This window comes from Episyrphus balteatus, chromosome 1 (genome assembly GCF_945859705.1).
Source record: "Episyrphus balteatus chromosome 1, idEpiBalt1.1, whole genome shotgun sequence".
Classification (NCBI taxonomy): Eukaryota; Metazoa; Arthropoda; class Insecta; order Diptera; family Syrphidae; genus Episyrphus; species Episyrphus balteatus.
The window spans coordinates 147,506,026-147,525,355 of NC_079134.1; the positions used below are offsets into that span (position 1 = coordinate 147,506,026).

The 19,330-nt window shown below is 30.5% G+C and overlaps 2 protein-coding genes across 4 annotated transcripts in view; both read right to left on the reverse strand.

Moving 5' to 3' along the window:
* LOC129906291 (zwei Ig domain protein zig-8) overlaps window positions 1–19,330 on the reverse strand; it is a 415,386-nt gene that overhangs the window by 288,414 nt on the left and 107,642 nt on the right. The gene's annotated exons all lie outside the window — the stretch shown is intronic.
* Window positions 1,767–3,853, reverse strand: LOC129911241 (piggyBac transposable element-derived protein 4-like). The gene is made up of 2 exons (XM_055988972.1): window positions 3,012–3,853; window positions 1,767–2,955 (listed from the first exon to the last, which is right to left on the reverse strand). Exons 1-2 carry the CDS (start codon window positions 3,851–3,853, stop codon window positions 1,767–1,769), a joined length of 2,031 nt encoding a protein of 676 aa, XP_055844947.1.

Below are 19,330 nucleotides of genomic sequence, written 5' to 3' on the forward strand. Positions count from 1 at the left end.
TTGTTTGACAACCTATTAACAATTTTATACCATGTGAAAGCTTATTATTTCACCTTTCATATGACGTATCAATCTCATTTCAAAGATGCCTACAAGAGATGTTAGAATTTTTTAAAGTCAACCATGTCCAATTTCCAGACTGAGATTACGGTACTTCCCACACTGGTGGCTGTTCGGGGGGCAACAGATCTCCACAGGTGTTTTGAGGTTTTTCGCAAGTTTCTTGATTTAGCATTGTGTAGCTTGTAGTTAGTCTACCGTTTTGTGTGATATACCAAATGAAAGGTAATTGTATCAGAATGCTCATAAAAGTTTAATAAAATTTCTATCTGCTCTTGGTCAAAAGTTATAACCTGTTGAATTCTAAAATTTTATTTTACCGTTATCTCGAAATTGTGTTTACGAAAATGATTGAAACTTCCCACACATTTAGTCGTGGTCGTGGTCATTACTCCATATACTTTATTCCTGTATCTATTAAAGAAAAAAAGATAAAAATAAAAACAATGAAAATTGGTTAAAAACGGTCAAAAAACGTGTGTTTTAAAAAATGTTAAATGCTAAAACACAACTTTAAGCTTCAAATTATTTTTTTTTTTTTTCAAACATTCCGATGCGACAATTTTCAGCAAAAATATGCTAATATAAAAATTCCTAGAAATTGAACATTTTCCAAACAACCAATAAATTTCAAAGTTTAGTATTCTCAATATCGACATTTCTTTGAAGTGCAATACCCTCTCAGATAACCTAGGAGAAAAATATAACAAGCATTTTTGAAGAAAACACCATTATTTACAAACAACAATAACAAAATGAAATGTAATTTGTCGAATAAGGCCCTACCTTTGAAATTAAAAAAAATATTTCGTGGACCGTTATTGTTTTTTGTTTTCTTGACGTCTGATTTTCTCGTAAATGACGCATCAAATCTCAATAATAGCAATTTTTTATAAAAAAAAAAACGTTTTCGTTACATCATAAAAAAAAAAATTTCAAAAAAATTATTTTTGGATTTTCTAATAAAAAAATTAAATTTTTTTTAATTAATTTTTTAGAAAATTTTATGTGTCTATTAATGTATAGGGTCAAAACCATTTAAAGAGATATTTTTTAACTTTAAACCAATGTTTTGTATTGGTTTTAATATTCCACCCAACTTTTAACATAAGAGCAAGTACGTGCGATATTAATATAATTTTAAATATTTAAAGAAAAAAAAAAAAACAGTATGGATAATTAATTTCTTTGTTTTTTATTGTATTTATTTTTTTAAGGATAACATTAAAGTTTTATATATTTTTTTGGTTAAAAAAGTCTTGATTTCGCAGAAAAAATTGGGGGCCAAGTTAATATACCTAAATGTTAATTATTTAAATCTTTGCTTCTTATTTTTTAATATATTAAAAGCTAAGTCCGCTTATATAGTTGTTAATAATCTTATTTACAAAATAAACAAATTAATCAAAAGATACCCTTGAATTTAACTTATAAAAATCGGTAGAACCATTTTTGAAAAAGTTATTTGGATAAGGATTCAGAAAAATGCATTAACCCTAGACCCGTGTACTTAAAAAATTCTAGTTTACGTGTACTTGGGCACTGTGTGCCCACGAAGGTTTTTCCTATGAATTACTTGAAAATAGTGAAATAAAAAAAAAATATATTAAAAACACTATTATTTTTTGTGATATTATTTATTTAAAAACAAAATTTAAAAAAAGCTTTTAAAGTAATAGGTAATTTACAACAACCATTTTTTGAAATTAATTTGTATTTCTATTTTTTTGGCGCTTTGCTGGTGGACCGGCTGAAGTTGATGGAAGTGAATCTCCGTCAAAATTTTCATCTTCTTCGGTTGCGGTAGTATCAATTGCAGTTTTGGTCACAAAACATTTCTCGCACACTCTTATGTAATGCTTACTGCAAGCTGCAACATAGCACAGATCGCAGACCGCCGTAGTTTTGTTGTCCCTTTTTTCTTTCTTGCAGGTATCACAACGTTGCTTTGCTTTGTTTTGTTGGATTGTCGGTAATGTACTTATAGATGTTATTTCATACCCGATCAAACTCATTGCAGTTTTAACACTTTTTTGAAGAGTTGGCTTAGCTATTCGATTTTTGATATGGCTATCTGCAAGTTCTAAGGCCAATTCTTTCAAAAATTTCTTTCTTTTTTCTGACCTTTTCTTGCTCGAATACCAGTTAGGCTGACAGACATCAAACATTCTATACGCTGCAACTCCTGCACAATCCAAAAGGTTGTAAAAGAGAGTAACAGGCCAACGATTAGTTTTTCGCTTGCAGGTATAAACTGTTGCCAAACGGTCGAATGTATCAACTCCTCCTTTGGTTGAGTTGTAATCCATAATAACTGCAGGTTTTTTTGTGACCTCATCAATTTTATCCTCATGATGAGCAGTGGACAGCATTAGCACATTTTTTTTTGTATTGCTTGCGTAGCTACACAACTGCAAGCATCTCGAATAGCAAAATTTTATTGAAAATTTGTCCCTCGTTTGCTTGAAGATTTTATCCACTGGTGTAAATGGCTTTGGCAATTGTGGCTTATTGGACTTTATAGTACCAATCGTGGTTGTTCTTTTACTCATAAGCTCCAAGGCTAATGGTACCGATGTAAAATAATTATCTGTCGTTATGTTGTAATTCATGCCTAAATATCTCTCAGCTAACCGCATTACCAGCTGGTGAGATATGCCATCGGACCGATTATCGCATGGTTGCTGGCCAACATAAATTTCACCTCGAAGTGGATAACTGTTTACTGCGTCAACTATCCAAAAAATTTTGATGCCATATTTTCCTGGCTTGTTTGGCATAAACATTTTGAAGGGGCATCTTCCCCTTGAGCCGACCAACTGTTCATCTACTGTCAGCTCCTTTGACGGTTGGTAAAACTCAACAAGATTTTGTTGAAACAAATCCCAAACGTACCTAGAAAATTGGTAAAAATTTGTAAGCCTATCAATCAAACATTTTATCTTTTATACCTAAATGCAGCTAATTTGTCAGTTTGAAGACGAAACGCTCTAGTTCTTCCGTCATCGAAACGTATAAAGCGTCGTATTTGTTCAAATCGTTCCAGAGACATAACGGCGCGGTAGAATGGTACACTTGTTGGATGAAAAAGATCCTTCGCTTCCACCCCATAGGCTTTTTCAGCTCCAGCATACAACAAAATTGCAATATATGCATATATTTCCTCTTCAAATGTGTCATACCATCTACGCATTTGCTTTGGGTTGAGAGACAAACGATTCTCCTCGTAAGTTCTCTTTGCCTTTCTGTTTGTCTCCAGCACAATGTTTCCAACAATATTTGGAGTAACTAAGGACTTGAAAACCTCTGCCTTTCTCGAAAACAAGTTGGTGCATTTTGGAACATGTCTCATTCGTTCATTTCGATTTCTTATTGTTCTTTGTCTTTCGCTTTCGTCCGGCATTGACCACCAAATGTCATCGAATTTGGCATTTCTTGCAACATACCGCATTCCTCTGTTTGGTGCAATAGGGTCTTCATCTTCGTGTCCATTCCGGCTTCCTTGCTGTTGTCTTTCTGCCTCCTCTTCTTCTTCCATATCTAAACCAGCCTGCGAAACCCGTGTATCCAACAAAGCAGTATCTGGTTCATAGTTTGGATCATCGGCATCTGATAAATCTCCATCGTTATCAGTATCACTATCCTCCTCAGTGTCAATGCGTCGAACTTCCTCCTCTTCTGCATCTAGGAACCTGGAGTAATTCTCATCAAAGAACTCTTGCTCCGCCGCAGTCAAATCCCGGTTGGAAGATGCATTCAGGAGATACAGAACACGATCCATTGTAGCATCCATGATTCTCTATTATTATAGGATCTCATAAATAATAGGCGTAAATTTAAAAAAATTAGGTACTTACTTTAGTAGATAAAAAAATATTTTTCAGGAAAAAAGCACTTGATCACAAAGAAATCGCACTAAAATCACTTGTTTACGCAAACAAATTTCAACCGGTGTAAAATCAAAAAAAAATTACTGTATTACCTAGCAAAACAGTAAAAATTCTCTAATACGAAAGCTTTGTAAATAGAATCTCTCTATTTCTATATTTTTTTTTTCTAAACTTTGTAATGCTTTTCCTGAGAGAAAGTGACCATTCTTCAGAATAATATTATTTTCATCCATGCACCAATCTCTTCAATTTTATATTTATTTTTGAAAGTGTGACTAGAGGACTTTGACTGTAAAAATCGATTGCTGAAGTGATTGCTACGGTGAAAAATGTAAAAACAATCGATGTCCCGGAACAAGTAAAAGAAATAAATTGTCCCTTATTCGAAATTTTTCAAATGGCTCCCAGTTTTTCTTTCTAACAATGATTCTTGGCTAAAACGTCATATGATTTTTCAGTTTTTGGGTAGAAACAAAAAAGGCTAAGAGGTATTCGACTGTAAATCAAATTCATATCAAAATACCGTTGAAGATCAGCAAATAAATCAATACAAGACCATGATTTCCATACAAAAAAAATCTGGGCACTGAGTGCCCAAGTACGCAGTTTTGACATATTTTTCTTTAATTCTTATTGTGTCACCAATACTCACTCAAACTATTAAAAAGTATATTTTTGTAGACCTAAACATACTAAACTAACTATGTGTAAATCTAATTGGAATAGAAAAGTGTAAGAAATACGTTCCAATTGGATTTGAAAAATGAATTGGGCACTGAGTGCCCAGTACACGGGTCTAGGGTTAACATTTTTTTTTGAGGAAATATCTTGATTGGAGGAAGGAAAGTTGGTGTCCAATTTTTCAGGATTACCTTAAAACCTTAAACAACAATTATGTGGATTTGAGGTCACTTAAAATTTAAAATTGAACAATAACAACAATAGTTACAAATTTCAAATAACTCTATCTAAAATTCCTCAAGTCTTCATTACCTGACCTAAAAATGCAAACAAAATCACTCAACATCAAACGACTCTAAACAAAACCAAAAATAAAAAAAATTATTCTCTTAACACCCTACCAATAACACATCAACCAACATGCACATTCCCTTTATAAAGTTATTTTAATTTACGGTTCCCACCAGGAACAAAATTTTACTATCATAAAATTAATTTAATTTTAACTTTTTTTGCCAATGTATGTGCCATCCCTTTCTCAGCCATGCATTCTGCCTCTTTTCTTTTATATACCTTCCATATGAACCTACAAGTCTATTTATATCCTGATATGGTAGAGGTAGATAGATGTTATAAGAGGAATCTTATCGTTACCTAGTTTTATATAATTTTTGCTTCCTTTGGTAACAACATAACATTTCATGTGATCGTCCTGACGATGACGTTTCACATTAATTGCTTTCAATTTAATGAAATTTTAATAAAACTAAAGGATATGAGAGTGTACACCTCTATCTACCTTACCTATGCCGCATGTTATTATGGCTTTGGCTGCTTGCTAGCTCTGTGCAGTCTTGGAGTAGAGTTTCCTTGCCAAAGATTCATATAATTTGGTATGGGTGCATTATAGCTAGGGGCTGGTGGGTGTTAAGAACACTCTTCGAAAGGAAATTCCATACTACCAGCTATACTCTCTTATATTCTATGCTGCCAAAATATCCTTGCGCTTCTCTATAATATACAGTAGATAGAGAGAAAGTCCTGTAGTAGGTAGGTATATGATTTTATTTTGTGAAAGTGTGAAAATTCCGCCCACTTAAATTCACACTTTTGAATGGTGACAAAGTGAGAATTGGGCGTGGAACGGTTCATTAAAAGAATGATTGTAGCGCAGTAGTTGTTGCTGTCGCTGTCGTCCTCGTTCGTTGTCGTCGTCGAGGGTATGCTCTTTTGTTCGGCCTGTTAAACATTGTCAAAAGCCAAAACAAATTTCCCAAATGATATGCACACTTAATCGTCAAGTAATATGACGTGAGAGTTGCTATAGAGTGATTTTAATTTTTTTTTTTTCTGTTCATAGTCTCGTCGGCACCTTTAATGTCAAAGTATATAATCGTATAAGTATGCAGACGAATAATTATGATTTTTTTTTGTGTAGGTACCTATTTTAATAATCTAAACTTGAAAGTGCTACAAAGTTTATTCACCAGGGACAGGATGTAGGAGCTAGGAGGTGGTATTAACTTATAAGTTGATTGTTTAATAAAGAAACTTTGAAGTTATTAAACAATAATGTTTGTTCTAAGAAATTTTAAAGACTTTTAAGTAATGGTTTCATTGAAATTTTTTTTATATTTAAACGACTTAAGGCCTTTTGTCTAAAGCAGAGTATACTTAACACAGCTATTCTAAGGAACGCAAATCAACAATGATCCATTTGCCGCATCGAAACTTAAAAACTGAAATAAACTTAACGCAGCTTTAAAACCACATTCCGTTTAAATAATCTTTTACACCTTATTAAATAGGTCTTTTTCATATTTTTTATGAACTACGTAACATAAATAGACCAGTGCCAATAATTTTTGAAAATAAAAAAAAATTTAGGATAAATGGTATATGAAAGGGGAAAAATAAATTGCCCACAAAAAAATTGGGGGAAAGGGGGTGGGTGGGCGAAAAAGTGGGGTGGGTGTCAAAAATCATGGTTTTTTACGATTTCTGTCAAAATTAGACGTCCTATCGAAAAAAGTCAAATGCAAAAGTTGTAGGTAGTCTAAATGTCTACAACTTTTACTCAAACAATTTTTTTCTATAACCTCAAAAATATTGGAAAAAATGCAAAAATACGATTTTTTTATTTTTTATTTTTATCTTTTACAAAAATGGTTGGATTTTAACAAAACTTGGTTAAAAACTACTTTGTTATGTTTTATATCTATTAGAAATGTTTTTTGAGCAAAAAGTGAATTTTTGGATTTTTGACGAATTTAATTTGAAAAAATATCCTATTTTTCAATCAAAAAAGTTACCGAAAAAATTTTTGATTTTTAAAAGTTTGGAATGAAATTATTTAGATTAAAACCTATTATGTAAGATTGTGTGGAAAAACTATACTTTTGTTTTGAAAATATTGAGAAAAATTGAAAAAAACAAAAAAACGATTTTTAAGATCGATTTTTCCGTAAATGACAGTAATATTGGCGAGAAATAATTTTCCATAGTAAATAAATTATACTTTTCTAATGTCCTTGAACTTACTCAATTCTAATCTAGCATTAAAATAGCTCTAACGTGAACAGTTTTTAAGATATTGAATTTTGGACGTCCAAAACACTATTTTTGTGATGTTTTTGCATGGTAATACCTCAAAAACGTGATGTGATAGAATTTTTTTGACTTCGGATTCGAGCTCAACGAACAAAAAACCGTTAGAAAAATATATTTTGATTTCTAAAAAAAAAACTTTTTGACTAGTGAAATCGAACAGGGAAGAAAAAAATCGAATGCCTTGTTCGAATAGCCAATATTACTGTCATTTACGGAAAAATCGATCTTAAAAATCGTTTTTTTGTTTTTTTTTTCAATTTTTCTCAATATTTTCTAATACAGAAGTATAGTTTTTCCACACAATCTTAATAGTCTATTTAATAGACCCGAGCTCCAGAGCAAAAATAGAACAAATTCGTTCAAGACTTTTTATTGGCGATTATGATTCCTTGGCATACAAGAATACTCCAGCCAAAAGTGCTACTAAATCCATTGGTGCATTTCTGAGAAAACGGCAACACTGGTCGGTTTTCAGTTTTTTTGATTTAACTCGAAAACCAAGCCTGACTTTGAAATGGTTCAAAGACACTTTTCATAGCAAATTAAATTTTCTGTCAAGTTAAGATGGTTAAAAAATTTAAAAAATTATTTTTGACTAAAATTCTAACCTAAAATCAAAGAAAAAAAAGTTAAAAAAATGGCAATTTTATTTTTTTTTACTAAATCAAGGAGCATTTTGTGTATGTAGCCGGGACGTCCAAACTTTGTACTAATGAAATAAAGTAGAGGTAAAATCCTTTGATAATATGTAATTTTTATTTTTTTTTGTCAAGAAACAACTTAAATGTACCTATTCAAAAATTAGCACTTTTTCTAAATTTTTGACTTTTTTAGTTAAAAGCAAGTTTTTGAAACTCGATAAAATCGTATTAATTGGTAACTTTTAGACTTTTAAAGTAAACATACTTCGAGGTATTGATTTAATATAAACTAAATAATATGACAAACAAAAAAATTTATTTGCATCCTTATGGCCTTTTGTGCAATTTTGTGTATGTCCATTTTTATAAATTCGGGTCGAATGGATGGACGGAGAGCCATTAGCTTTGGTCTATTGCATAGAAGAACATTTAATACCAACTCTTTTACTGTTTTCAATGGCCTGAAAATCAATTCTTGTAAAATCCGCGACCAACGAAAAGTTTCTCTTGAAAAACGAAAAAAATACTCTAATGAGTTTGAAACAAAATAGCTCAGGCAAATTAGTAAATCAAATTGCACTTTTCGCGGGACAAATTTTTTTCATGGAACGTGTTTAGGTGAATGTCCTTATCGTAAAAGTGAATTTTTTGGGATGATAAGATATCGGGAACAGCCGTCATCTTGGAAAAGAGGTCGGTGCCGTTTTTATTTTATAACTCCATTTTTACTCATTTAAACCAAAAATGTCCGAGGATAAACTTATTATCAAATAAATTATCTAAAAAATGGTATACAAATGAATTCCGTGAGTTAGTTAAATTCAATTTTATAGTCGGTCAAAATCCGGGTTCTTCTCGCAAGGTTAAGACAATATGACATTTTTTCAAATATCTGAAGAACTTTTGATTTGTTTGGGATTTTCTAAAAGAATGAATTATAGCACTTTTAATTATCTATGAAATGAACCCTTTATTGTTTTTGTAACCATCACATTGTGGAAGCAACAAACGTCGAAGTCATGATATACGATTTTTAAACTGAGATATTTGGGATTTCAATAGTTCAAATAAACAATCAAAAATTAAACACAATAGTCTCGAAAACATAACGGCTTACACAGCTCATATCTTGAGTTATACTTATCGTAATGCTGAGATTGAGGTGTTCATGTTTAGGAAAAATGACATGGCATCAGTTCTTATATTTAGAATTTTAAATAGTGTCACTTTAGCTTATTCACATTAATTGGAAAATTCACTTCATTTAAAACCTCGAAAACCATATAAAGGTTAACATTAAATATTTCAAACTTTGAATTCAATATTTAGACGAATATAGTTAAAAAACTGTTTACTTATATTTTGGTTATACCTCCACTTCAAAAATTTGCTCGGTCTAATAGAAGAAAACTTGATATTTTCTCACTTTTGACTGGTAGAATGTGAACTTCGACGTTAGATAGCTTATACATTATGTTGGTTACAGTAACGATAAAGGGCTCATTTCATAGATAATTAAAAGTGCTATAATTCATTCTTTTAGAAAATCCCAAACAAATCAAAAGTTCTTCAGATATTTGAAAAAATGTCATATTGTCTTAACCTTGCGAGAAGAACCCGGATTTTGACCGACTATAAAATTGAATTTAACTAACTCACGGAATTCATTTGTATACCATTTTTTAGATAATTTATTTGATAATAAGTTTATCCTCGGACATTTTTGGTTTAAATGAGTAAAAATGGAGTTATAAAATAAAAACGGCACCGACCTCTTTTCCAAGATGACGGCTGTTCCCGATATCTTATCATCCCAAAAAATTCACTTTTACGATAAGGACATTCACCTAAACACGTTCCATGAAAAAAATTTGTCCCGCGAAAAGTGCAATTTGATTTACTAATTTGCCTGAGCTATTTTGTTTCAAACTCATTAGAGTATTTTTTTCGTTTTTCAAGAGAAACTTTTCGTTGGTCGCGGATTTTACAAGAATTGATTTTCAGGCCATTGAAAACAGTAAAAGAGTTGGTATTAAATGTTCTTCTATGCAATAGACCAAAGCTAATGGCTCTCCGTCCATCCATTCGACCCGAATTTATAAAAATGGACATACACAAAATTGCACAAAAGGCCATAAGGATGCAAATAAATTTTTTTGTTTGTCATATTTAGTTTATATTAAATCAATACCTCGAAGTATGTTTACTTTAAAAGTCTAAAAGTTACCAATTAATACGATTTTATCGAGTTTCAAAAACTTGCTTTTAACTAAAAAAGTCAAAAATTTAGAAAAAGTGCTAATTTTTGAATAGGTACATTTAAGTTGTTTCTTGACAAAAAAAAATAAAAATTACATATTATCAAAGGATTTTACCTCTACTTTATTTCATTAGTACAAAGTTTGGACGTCCCGGCTACATACACAAAATGCCCCTTGATTTAGTAAAAAAAAATAAAATTGCCATTTTTTTAACTTTTTTTTCTTTGATTTTAGGTTAGAATTTTAGTCAAAAATAATTTTTAAAATTTTTTAACCATCTTAACTTGACAGAAAATTTAATTTGCTATGAAAAGTGTCTTTGAACCATTTCAAAGTCAGGCTTGGTTTTCGAGTTAAATCAAAAAAACTGAAAACCGACCAGTGTTGCCGTTTTCTCAGAAATGCACCAATGGATTTAGTAGCACTTTTGGCTGGAGTATTCTTGTATGCCCAGGAATCATAATCGCCAATAAAAACTCTTGAACGAATTTGTTCCATCGAAAAGGGTCTATTCAATAGACTATAAATAATAGGTTTTAATCTAAATAATTTCATTCCAAACTTTTCAAAAATCAAAAATTTTTTCGGTAACTTTTTTGATTGAAAAATAGGCTATTTTTTCAAATTAAATTCGTCAAAAATCCAAAAATTCACTTTTTGCTCAGAAAACATTTCTAATAGATATAAAACATAACAAAGTAGTTTTTAACCAAGTTTTGTTAAAATCCAACCATTTTTGTAAAAGATAAAAATAAAAAATCAAAAAATCGTATTTTTGCATTTTTTCCAATATTTTTGAGGTTATAGAAAAAAATTGTTTGAGTAAAAGTTGTAGACATTTAGACTACCTACAACTTTTGCATTTGACTTTTTTCGATAGGACGTCTAATTTTGACAGAAATCGTAAAAAACCATGATTTTTGACACCCACCCCACTTTTTCGCCCACCCACCCCCTTTCCCCCAATTTTTTTGTGGGCAATTTATTTTTCCCCTTTCATATACCATTTATCCTAAATTTTCCCAACACCCTTATGCTGCTAATAATTTGTTCAACTTTTGCCCTCTGAAAACCGGATTGGCACTGGTCTAAAAGTCCATTTAACTGTTTTGAAAAATATGGTATCAATAAAACAAAATTTTGATTTTTTTTTTTTGCATTTTATGTGAATGTGGGATCCACATAATTCCAGTCCTCTGTCTATCATTTGCATTTTTACAAAAAAACAAGCTAACAGCTTCATTTAAAAACCAACCTTAGCTTATGGCACCTGATTTTAGGGTATTGTTCGATGTTGTATCTTATGGAACTCATGGCAGTCGGATTTCCCTGAAAAAGTATTGGATGAAAAAATACTTTAGGGATAGTTTGAAAATAAAAATTAACATACCAAGTTCCGGGGATGGTTTTTTGAAAAAAAAAAATCATATTTGTTATTTACTATTGATGGCCTTTCAAACCATGTAGATCTCATTCGTATCGGTGCTGGTTTTTTCTCCATATATTTTCGGGCATTCTCCTTTTTAATTTTTTTTTTTTAAATTAATTAAAATTATTCTTTAAGCATGTTCAATAAGCAACTGTTAATATAAGAACAAACCTGCGACAAAGTGGTGCATTTTATTTTAAATCATGTCCACTAACTTCAGACTTTTTTTTAGCTGAAAATTCCATGACTCAAAAACTAGAGCAGCATTTAATTTCTATGATTACAATTTTTTAAATCCGCCGCAAATTGTCAACTATTAATTCCATAAATTTGAAATTACTCTTTTACATTTCTAACCCAGAGTTTAAAAAACTCCCATTAAATTGAAAAAAAAAAAAAAACTGATAATTCCGAAGATAAAGAATTTCACATATCCAGAGTTTTAAATCATCTTTAAGTACAAATCTCGCAAATTTTAATTTCTAAAAAATACACCTAAGTTAATTTCGAGTTTTGAGATTTCTTAAGATTTTCAAGGAAGGTTTTTAAATAGGTTTTTAATACTTGCAATGATAATTATCATCTGTGTGTAATCTGTGTAATAAATTTGTACTGAAGGTTTAGAGTGAACAACTTAAACTTGTTTTTGTTGGTTCATGGCGGAAATAGCTATCACTCCAGCCAGCAGCCCAGCGTCTAGCTTACGAACACATACAAAACCTTCAATTTTTAAAAATCTGGGGTCAGATCACGGCACACAATTACAATCATATGTTAACGTGTCTACTGCTGTCTCTATTTAATCAGTAGAAAAAAAGAAAATATAGCGGCCATACGTTTTTTGAATATGAAAGAATTTAAAGAACATATTTCTCTCAAATTTGCGGTTTTTCTATTTTTTAATTTTTAGACTTTGGAAAAAAAAGTGTTTTGTAAGCATAAGAGAAAAATTTACTGTTAAATGAATTTAAATTCTTGTATAAAACCAAAATTATGTTTTTTTTTTGAAAATTGTCCAATAAAAATTTTTAAAAATTAATTAAGAGCAATTGTATTTAAAATTTCATTAAAATCGATCTAGTCGTTTCCAAGAAAAAATGAAAAAAAAAACGCTTGATTGAAAGGTTTATTTGATAACGTAGAGTAAAGTCGGGTATTGTGGTATACATGTTTTTTTTTTTGGAGTACCTATATTTTGGAAAATATTGAAGCAAACTCATTTAAAATTTGTGAAGATGTGCAATATTAGCTTTGTGTCTTGAATATTTTGCAGTGTTTTTTTGTTTCTGAAAAAAGTTTAGTATTAAAATGTGCACTAGCCTCAAAAATGCCACATTTAGAAAGTGGAGGGTAATGTGGTATAGTCTTCCTCAATATAAAATTTTAAATTTTATGAGTGTCTTCATTTTTGAAATCACCAAAATTTATTATCATTTGTTTTTATTGAGAATGAAGGAAAAAACAACATAAGATTAAAAATTACTTGTGTTTTTTTTTTTTTTTTTAATTTAAGACAAAATAATAATTTCATTGTTGGTATATTCTAAAGGAGTATAATGTTTAACCCACTGTCGGCACACGGGTGCCGATAAATAAAATTACATTTTTTCAAAAAAGTGGGTGCAAAAAAGTCTCTTTATAATGGTGTAAATACATTTTTTTTTAAATTGTGAAAACAATATTCGAATTCCTCGGAAAATTCTACATCAAATTCATATAAGTTTTCTCTATAAAATATGAGACATAAAAAAGTTCAAGCGACATAAAAAAGTAGAAGCCAAATTCGCACCCGTGTGCCTATCACGTCACAAAAAAGAGGTGTGCCTACAGAGGGTTAATATACCACATTAGACCATGGTTAGTATACCACATGTCCGAAAACAGTAATATTGCACAAAAAATTTAAAAAAAAAATATAATAAGTTAGATTTGAACCAAATTCATACCAAAAAATCACGTAGTTCAATAACAAACTGTTCTACTTAAAAAATGCATTTTTGTAAATATTGCTTTTTAAACGCTTGAGAACGCATTTTGTAGTGCACCAAAAAAAAAGTTCAAGTTACCGCTTATAAGGATTTATCAATTTTTTGAAAAATATAGAATATTATCGTGTTTTTGAATATACGCATTTTTCGTTAGGTACACAAAAGTTGCCACCTATTGCTTTAAAAGACGTCCTTCTATCATCGTTAGTTTCTTAAATATCAATGTGTACCACATTACCCGCCTATACCACATTATACTCGAACTTACTCTAATATGTATCAGTATTATCAGTTAAAAATTTCTTGCACTTTTTCCACATTTTTGTAGTGCAGGAGGTATTAAAAACTTTATAAATTGTGAGAAAATCAACTTTTTTACTTCCCTTTAACTTGAGGATAAAGCCAAAAAAATTACAAACCAAGTATTGAAAATAAACTTGAAAATTTATATCATGGAAGATGGAACAATATTTCTCAGAAAATTCCTTCTTGATATTTAATATTTTTCTTTGTCCCAAAACCCACTACTCCAGTGCATTTTTGCCGTGGAAACCAAAGCTTTATACCTCTGCGAGTACATACATGCAAAAACCATTAAAATGATTGAAAAATGTTTTTTATTTTTTTGTATTGTAAATTAAATTCTTCAGTCAAAAGCAAACAAAAAACAACAACAACAAAAAACCAAACAAATTAAAATTCGCTTGAATAAAAAAAAAAAAATTGCTATTTTCAAAACAATTAGCCATAAATAGCAATTCTCATTTCTCTCACAAAGAACGAACTCAAACAGAACTTTCACAAAAGTGGTAAAGTAGTTATTTTGTGTACAAACTTATATGGGAAGGGGGGAGGGGAAAGAACGTTGAAAATCTGTTAAAAGATTCTTGTTTTTTCTTTTTTTGCTCCTTCTCATTCATCTATAAAACCACACACTATACCCACATACCACATCCCGTGTCGCCACCAACCAAAACCAACCAACCAAGCAGCCTTGAGCGGTTTTTCAAGAATTTCGTGTCGCACATACTCGTACATTAGGTATTTATGAGAAATCCTACAAAATAGGAAATACAAAAAAAAAAAAAAACTAAAAACTCTATATGAACTTCTAGAGAAGACGCACAAAGAACAAGAAGCAGAAGAAGAAACACAAGAAGAGAGCTAGAAGGATTTTTGTGGTTTTAAACTTTCAGGCAGTATAAAATTCTTTCGAAAATTTGTGTCATCTGCCGGATGGTTAGTTATCATTTTCTCTACCCCTTCCCCCCCCCCCCTTTCCACAAAAAGAAGCTCATTCGATAAATAAAAGGGTAGAATTAGAGTTGATATGAGGATTCGGGATTGGGGATGAAGACCTAAGATATTGGTTAATAATTTAAATCAGTTCAAAAATGTTCTCTATGTCGACTTAATTTAAGGAAAAACTTGATAAATTTTAGCATGTTCTTGACATAAAGTTGACAACTTTTAGGTCCTTTCAAATGGAATGTGATATAAACATCATGTGTTTGTGGGGGTTTGGGTAAAAAGTGGAACGAATTGGAAGGCAAGTGTAGGTGGGGGGTAGGTAAATAACTGCTCAAGTTCGAGTTAATGACTTTTATCATGTTTTCAGGGATGTTAAACAGGAAAACATAAACTAATATCCTGATTGTGAGGGTGGATTTCCTCGATAATTGATTTTTTTTTTTTTAGTCAGTATGACTTTATTTGGTAGGTCTATTCACTCATAAAGAGAACAAAAATAAACCTTAACTTTTTTTTTTTTTATTTACATTGACTTGAGGTTTCACTTTTACTTTTTTTTTTTTGGATTGAAATTAATGTGGGCGTAAAAGGTGGGTCGTTAATTACAAATCTAAGACCTATCAAAAATAATTCTTTTAAAACAGAAAGAAAAAAAGGTAAATAAATAATGCACAAGCTATTAAAAGAAACTTTTCATTCAACCCCCTTTCCATTAAAGTTAAACAATTATTTCGATAGAAACAAAAAACAGAAAACGTCTTTACAATATTTTTTTTTTTGATAAAATTACTTCTTAACTAATTTTTATGTGAAACCATAAAACAAAAAGATTTATGATGAACATTAAAATAAGGTCGCCAGATAGCCCTCTGACTATAAAGACAGAGAGAAAGAGAAAGTATTTTTTTAAGGAATATTACCGCAAGGCAGTATTTTGACCAATAATAAATTTTTAACAGAGGATTTTAAGATATTAACTTGAGTTGTAAAACAAAAGAAAAAAAAAAAAATGAAGAAAATTTGTTGGTATTTAAGGTATTTATCAAGTAAAGCTAAAATATGGGTGGTTTTCTCCTATAAAGTAATAATCTGTGTTTAAAATAAAAGAGTTTATTGTTTTGTTTTTTAAGATTCAATAAATCAAGAAACCAAAAGCTTCTAAATAAAAGTAAATTTATGAGTTATTACAGTAGTAAGGAGATTACAATAATTCATACTGTTTTCGATCAATATTTTTTGTTAAAAGTAACTAGACCCAAAGAGACGAAATTAAATGCGTTACAACTCTCAACCGTGCAGCTTTGTCAATCTCTCACAGATGTCCTGAAACAAATTTTTAGATGGTGAAGAGGCTGAATTTGAACCATGAACCTATGGCGTTACATTCAAAATAAGATTATTATAACTTCGTATTTAGTAACTATAATTTTTAAAGTTACATTTTTACTTGCGATATAGATACCTACTATAGGTCAAGTTTAGGATTCGTAAAAAAAATCAAACTCCAGAAAAAAATTTTACGATGATTGAGAATACATACCAAAAAAGTGAGTCCAGCTACAACCTAAACTACTTTACCGATTTTCATCAAACTTGGTAGTTAACTGTTTTGGGTGATTCCCTAGAGGACAAATTGAATTTTTTTCTTTTAGGGCCAAAACTAACAGTACCAACCTGTCATGAAACGGAAATAGAAAAGTTAACTTTTTTTCAAAATCGGCCCTTACGACTTTATTAAAATTTTTGTGTTTAGTGTAGTAACACATATAAGCTTTGGTAATAAAAAAAATGATTTTTTGTACAGTTATGAACGGTACTTGCCATAGAATGGTTATTTTATTTATAAATTTCTCGTAAACGACAAAGCAGATTTCGACCAAAATTTTTATACAGAAACTTTAAAACAATCGTTAGGTACCTACAGCTATAGACAAAGAAATAGCACACTTTTGATTTTTCTTACAAAAATTGGATTTATTTGGGACCTTTTAACTTATATATTATAATTTTTATATCAGGGCATGCATTAGCTTATGGGGATTCATAAAATTAATAATTATAAATTATTTTATTTCAATTCAATTTCTAAAAATATAATTTGTAGAGAATACCCTTTTTTCTTGTGGACAAAGAAATAGCACACATTCCGAAAATCATGAAAATAATCATTTCTAAGCAAAAATTCTTACAATTTCCAATAAATTCAATACTACTAAGTTAGTAACTCGTTAGTAGACCAAAGTTTTTCAAAGTTCCTTCGCACCTCTTTGGTAAACTTTCAACTAACGTCTGGTATCCACTTTGTGGAGTACTGCACGACGCTTCTTTGATTCTGGCCCAAAGATCGTTCGAATTTTTGAATTTTCTTTTCCCACGCTTAACCTTGACATCAATTTATAAATTTTCACCCGTATAAACTTAGCATGACAACTTTTGAAAAGTTAATTTTTTTTTGGCTCAGTAATTGCCGCATAATTGCCGTGTTTATGCCGTGAAGTCAAAAAAATTGCCGCGCGCTTAGTTTGGTCAGAATCGGTAAACCAAGTTTGTCATGCTAACTTTATATAAAGTTAGCATGACAAATTTTAATTTTTGATCAATTTAAATTTTTTTTTCGCTAATTATTTAAAGTTTAATTGCCGTAATTATGCCGTGAAATAGAAAATAATATATCTCTTTTGGTTTTCTCAAAAAAAAATAAAATGTATTTTTTGTTAACCTTATTCCATATAAAGTTAGCATGACAAACCATCTATTTCTTAAATCCTTGGTCAATTTGAAAATTTTTTTGGCCAATTAATTGCCGCATTGGGTTAATATAAAAACTGCAAACTCAAAAAAATTGCCGCGCTTTTGGTTTTTTCAAAAAAAATTAAAAACTGTTTTTGGCCTCATATCGTATAAAGTTAGCATGACAAACCATCTATTTCTTAAATCCTTGGTCAATTTGAAAATTTTTTTGGCCAATTAATTGCCGCATTGGGTTAATATAAAAACTGCAAACTGAAAAAAATTGCCGCGCTTTTGGTTTTTTCAAAAAAAATTAAAAACTGTTTTTGGCCTCATATCGTATAAAGTTAGCATGACAAACCATCTATTTCTTAAATCCTTGGTCAATTTGAAAATTTTTTTGGCCAATTAATTGCCGCATTGGGTTAATATAAAAACTGCAAACTCAAAAAAATTGCCGCGCTTTTGGTTTTTTCAAAAAAAATTAAAAACTGTTTTTGGCCTCATATCGTATAAAGTTAGCATGACAAACCATCTATTTCTTAAATCCTTGGTCAATTTGAAAATTTTTTTGGCCAATTAATTGCCGCATTGGGTTAATATAAAAACTGCAAACTGAAAAAAATTGCCGCGCTTTTGGTTTTTTCAAAAAAAATTAAAAACTGTTTTTGGCCTCATACCCAATGCGGCAACTAATTGGCCAAAAAAATTATCAAATTGACCAAGGATTTAAGAAATAGATGGTTTGTCATGCTAACTTTATACGATATGAGGCCAAAAACAGTTTTTTTTTTTTTTTTTTGAAAAAACCAAAAGCGCGGCAATTTTTTTGAGTTTGCAGTTTTTATATTAACCCAATGCGGCAATTAATTGGCCAAAAAAATTTTCAAATTGACCAAGGATTTAAGAAATAGATGGTTTGTCATGCTAACTTTATATGGAATAGGGTTAACAAAAAATACATTTTATTTTTTTTTGAGAAAACCAAAAGAGATATATTATTTTCGATTTCACGGCATAATTACGGCAATTAAACTTTAAATAATTAGCGAAAAAAAAATTTAAATTGATCAAAAATTAAAATTTGTCATGCTAACTTTATATAAAGTTAGCATGACAAACTTGGTTTACCGATTCTGACCAAACTAAGCGCGCGGCAATTTTTTTGACTTCACGGCATAAACACGGCAATTATGCGGCAATTACTGAGCCAAAAAAAAATTAACTTTTCAAAATTTGTCATGCTAAGTTTATACGGGTTAAATTTTCTATGGGGTTAAGATTGTGAATTTGAGATGGCTAGGTGCAAACATCGATTTTTTCGTCTGAAAACCTATCTTGTACTATTTCTGATGCATGTTTGGGTCATTGTCATGTATGAATATCTAATTAACTGGCGAGAAATATGGTTCCTCGGTATTCTTATGTAATATTAAGACAAAAGAATTTATCAATTCTCCCATCCATCTAACCAATGGGTCCTTACCATGCCAGGAAAATGCGCCCCAGACCATCAAATCCTATCCTCTTAGTTTCATCGTCTTGAGATAATACTTTGGCTTGTCCTTTTAACATTTTAGGCGATGGACAAATGTTTTGTCATCGGTTCCAATGCGGTTAACCTTTATTTCATCACTCCAAAAGACTCTCATTCAAGACTGCATGTTTTTATTCATATGTTTTTTAAGCTAATGTTAGGTGAACTTTCATGTGTCTTTTTATATCATTGGATTTTTCTTGCTTAACTGTCTGTACAACTCAGCATCATTAAGTATCCTTCTTAAAAGTC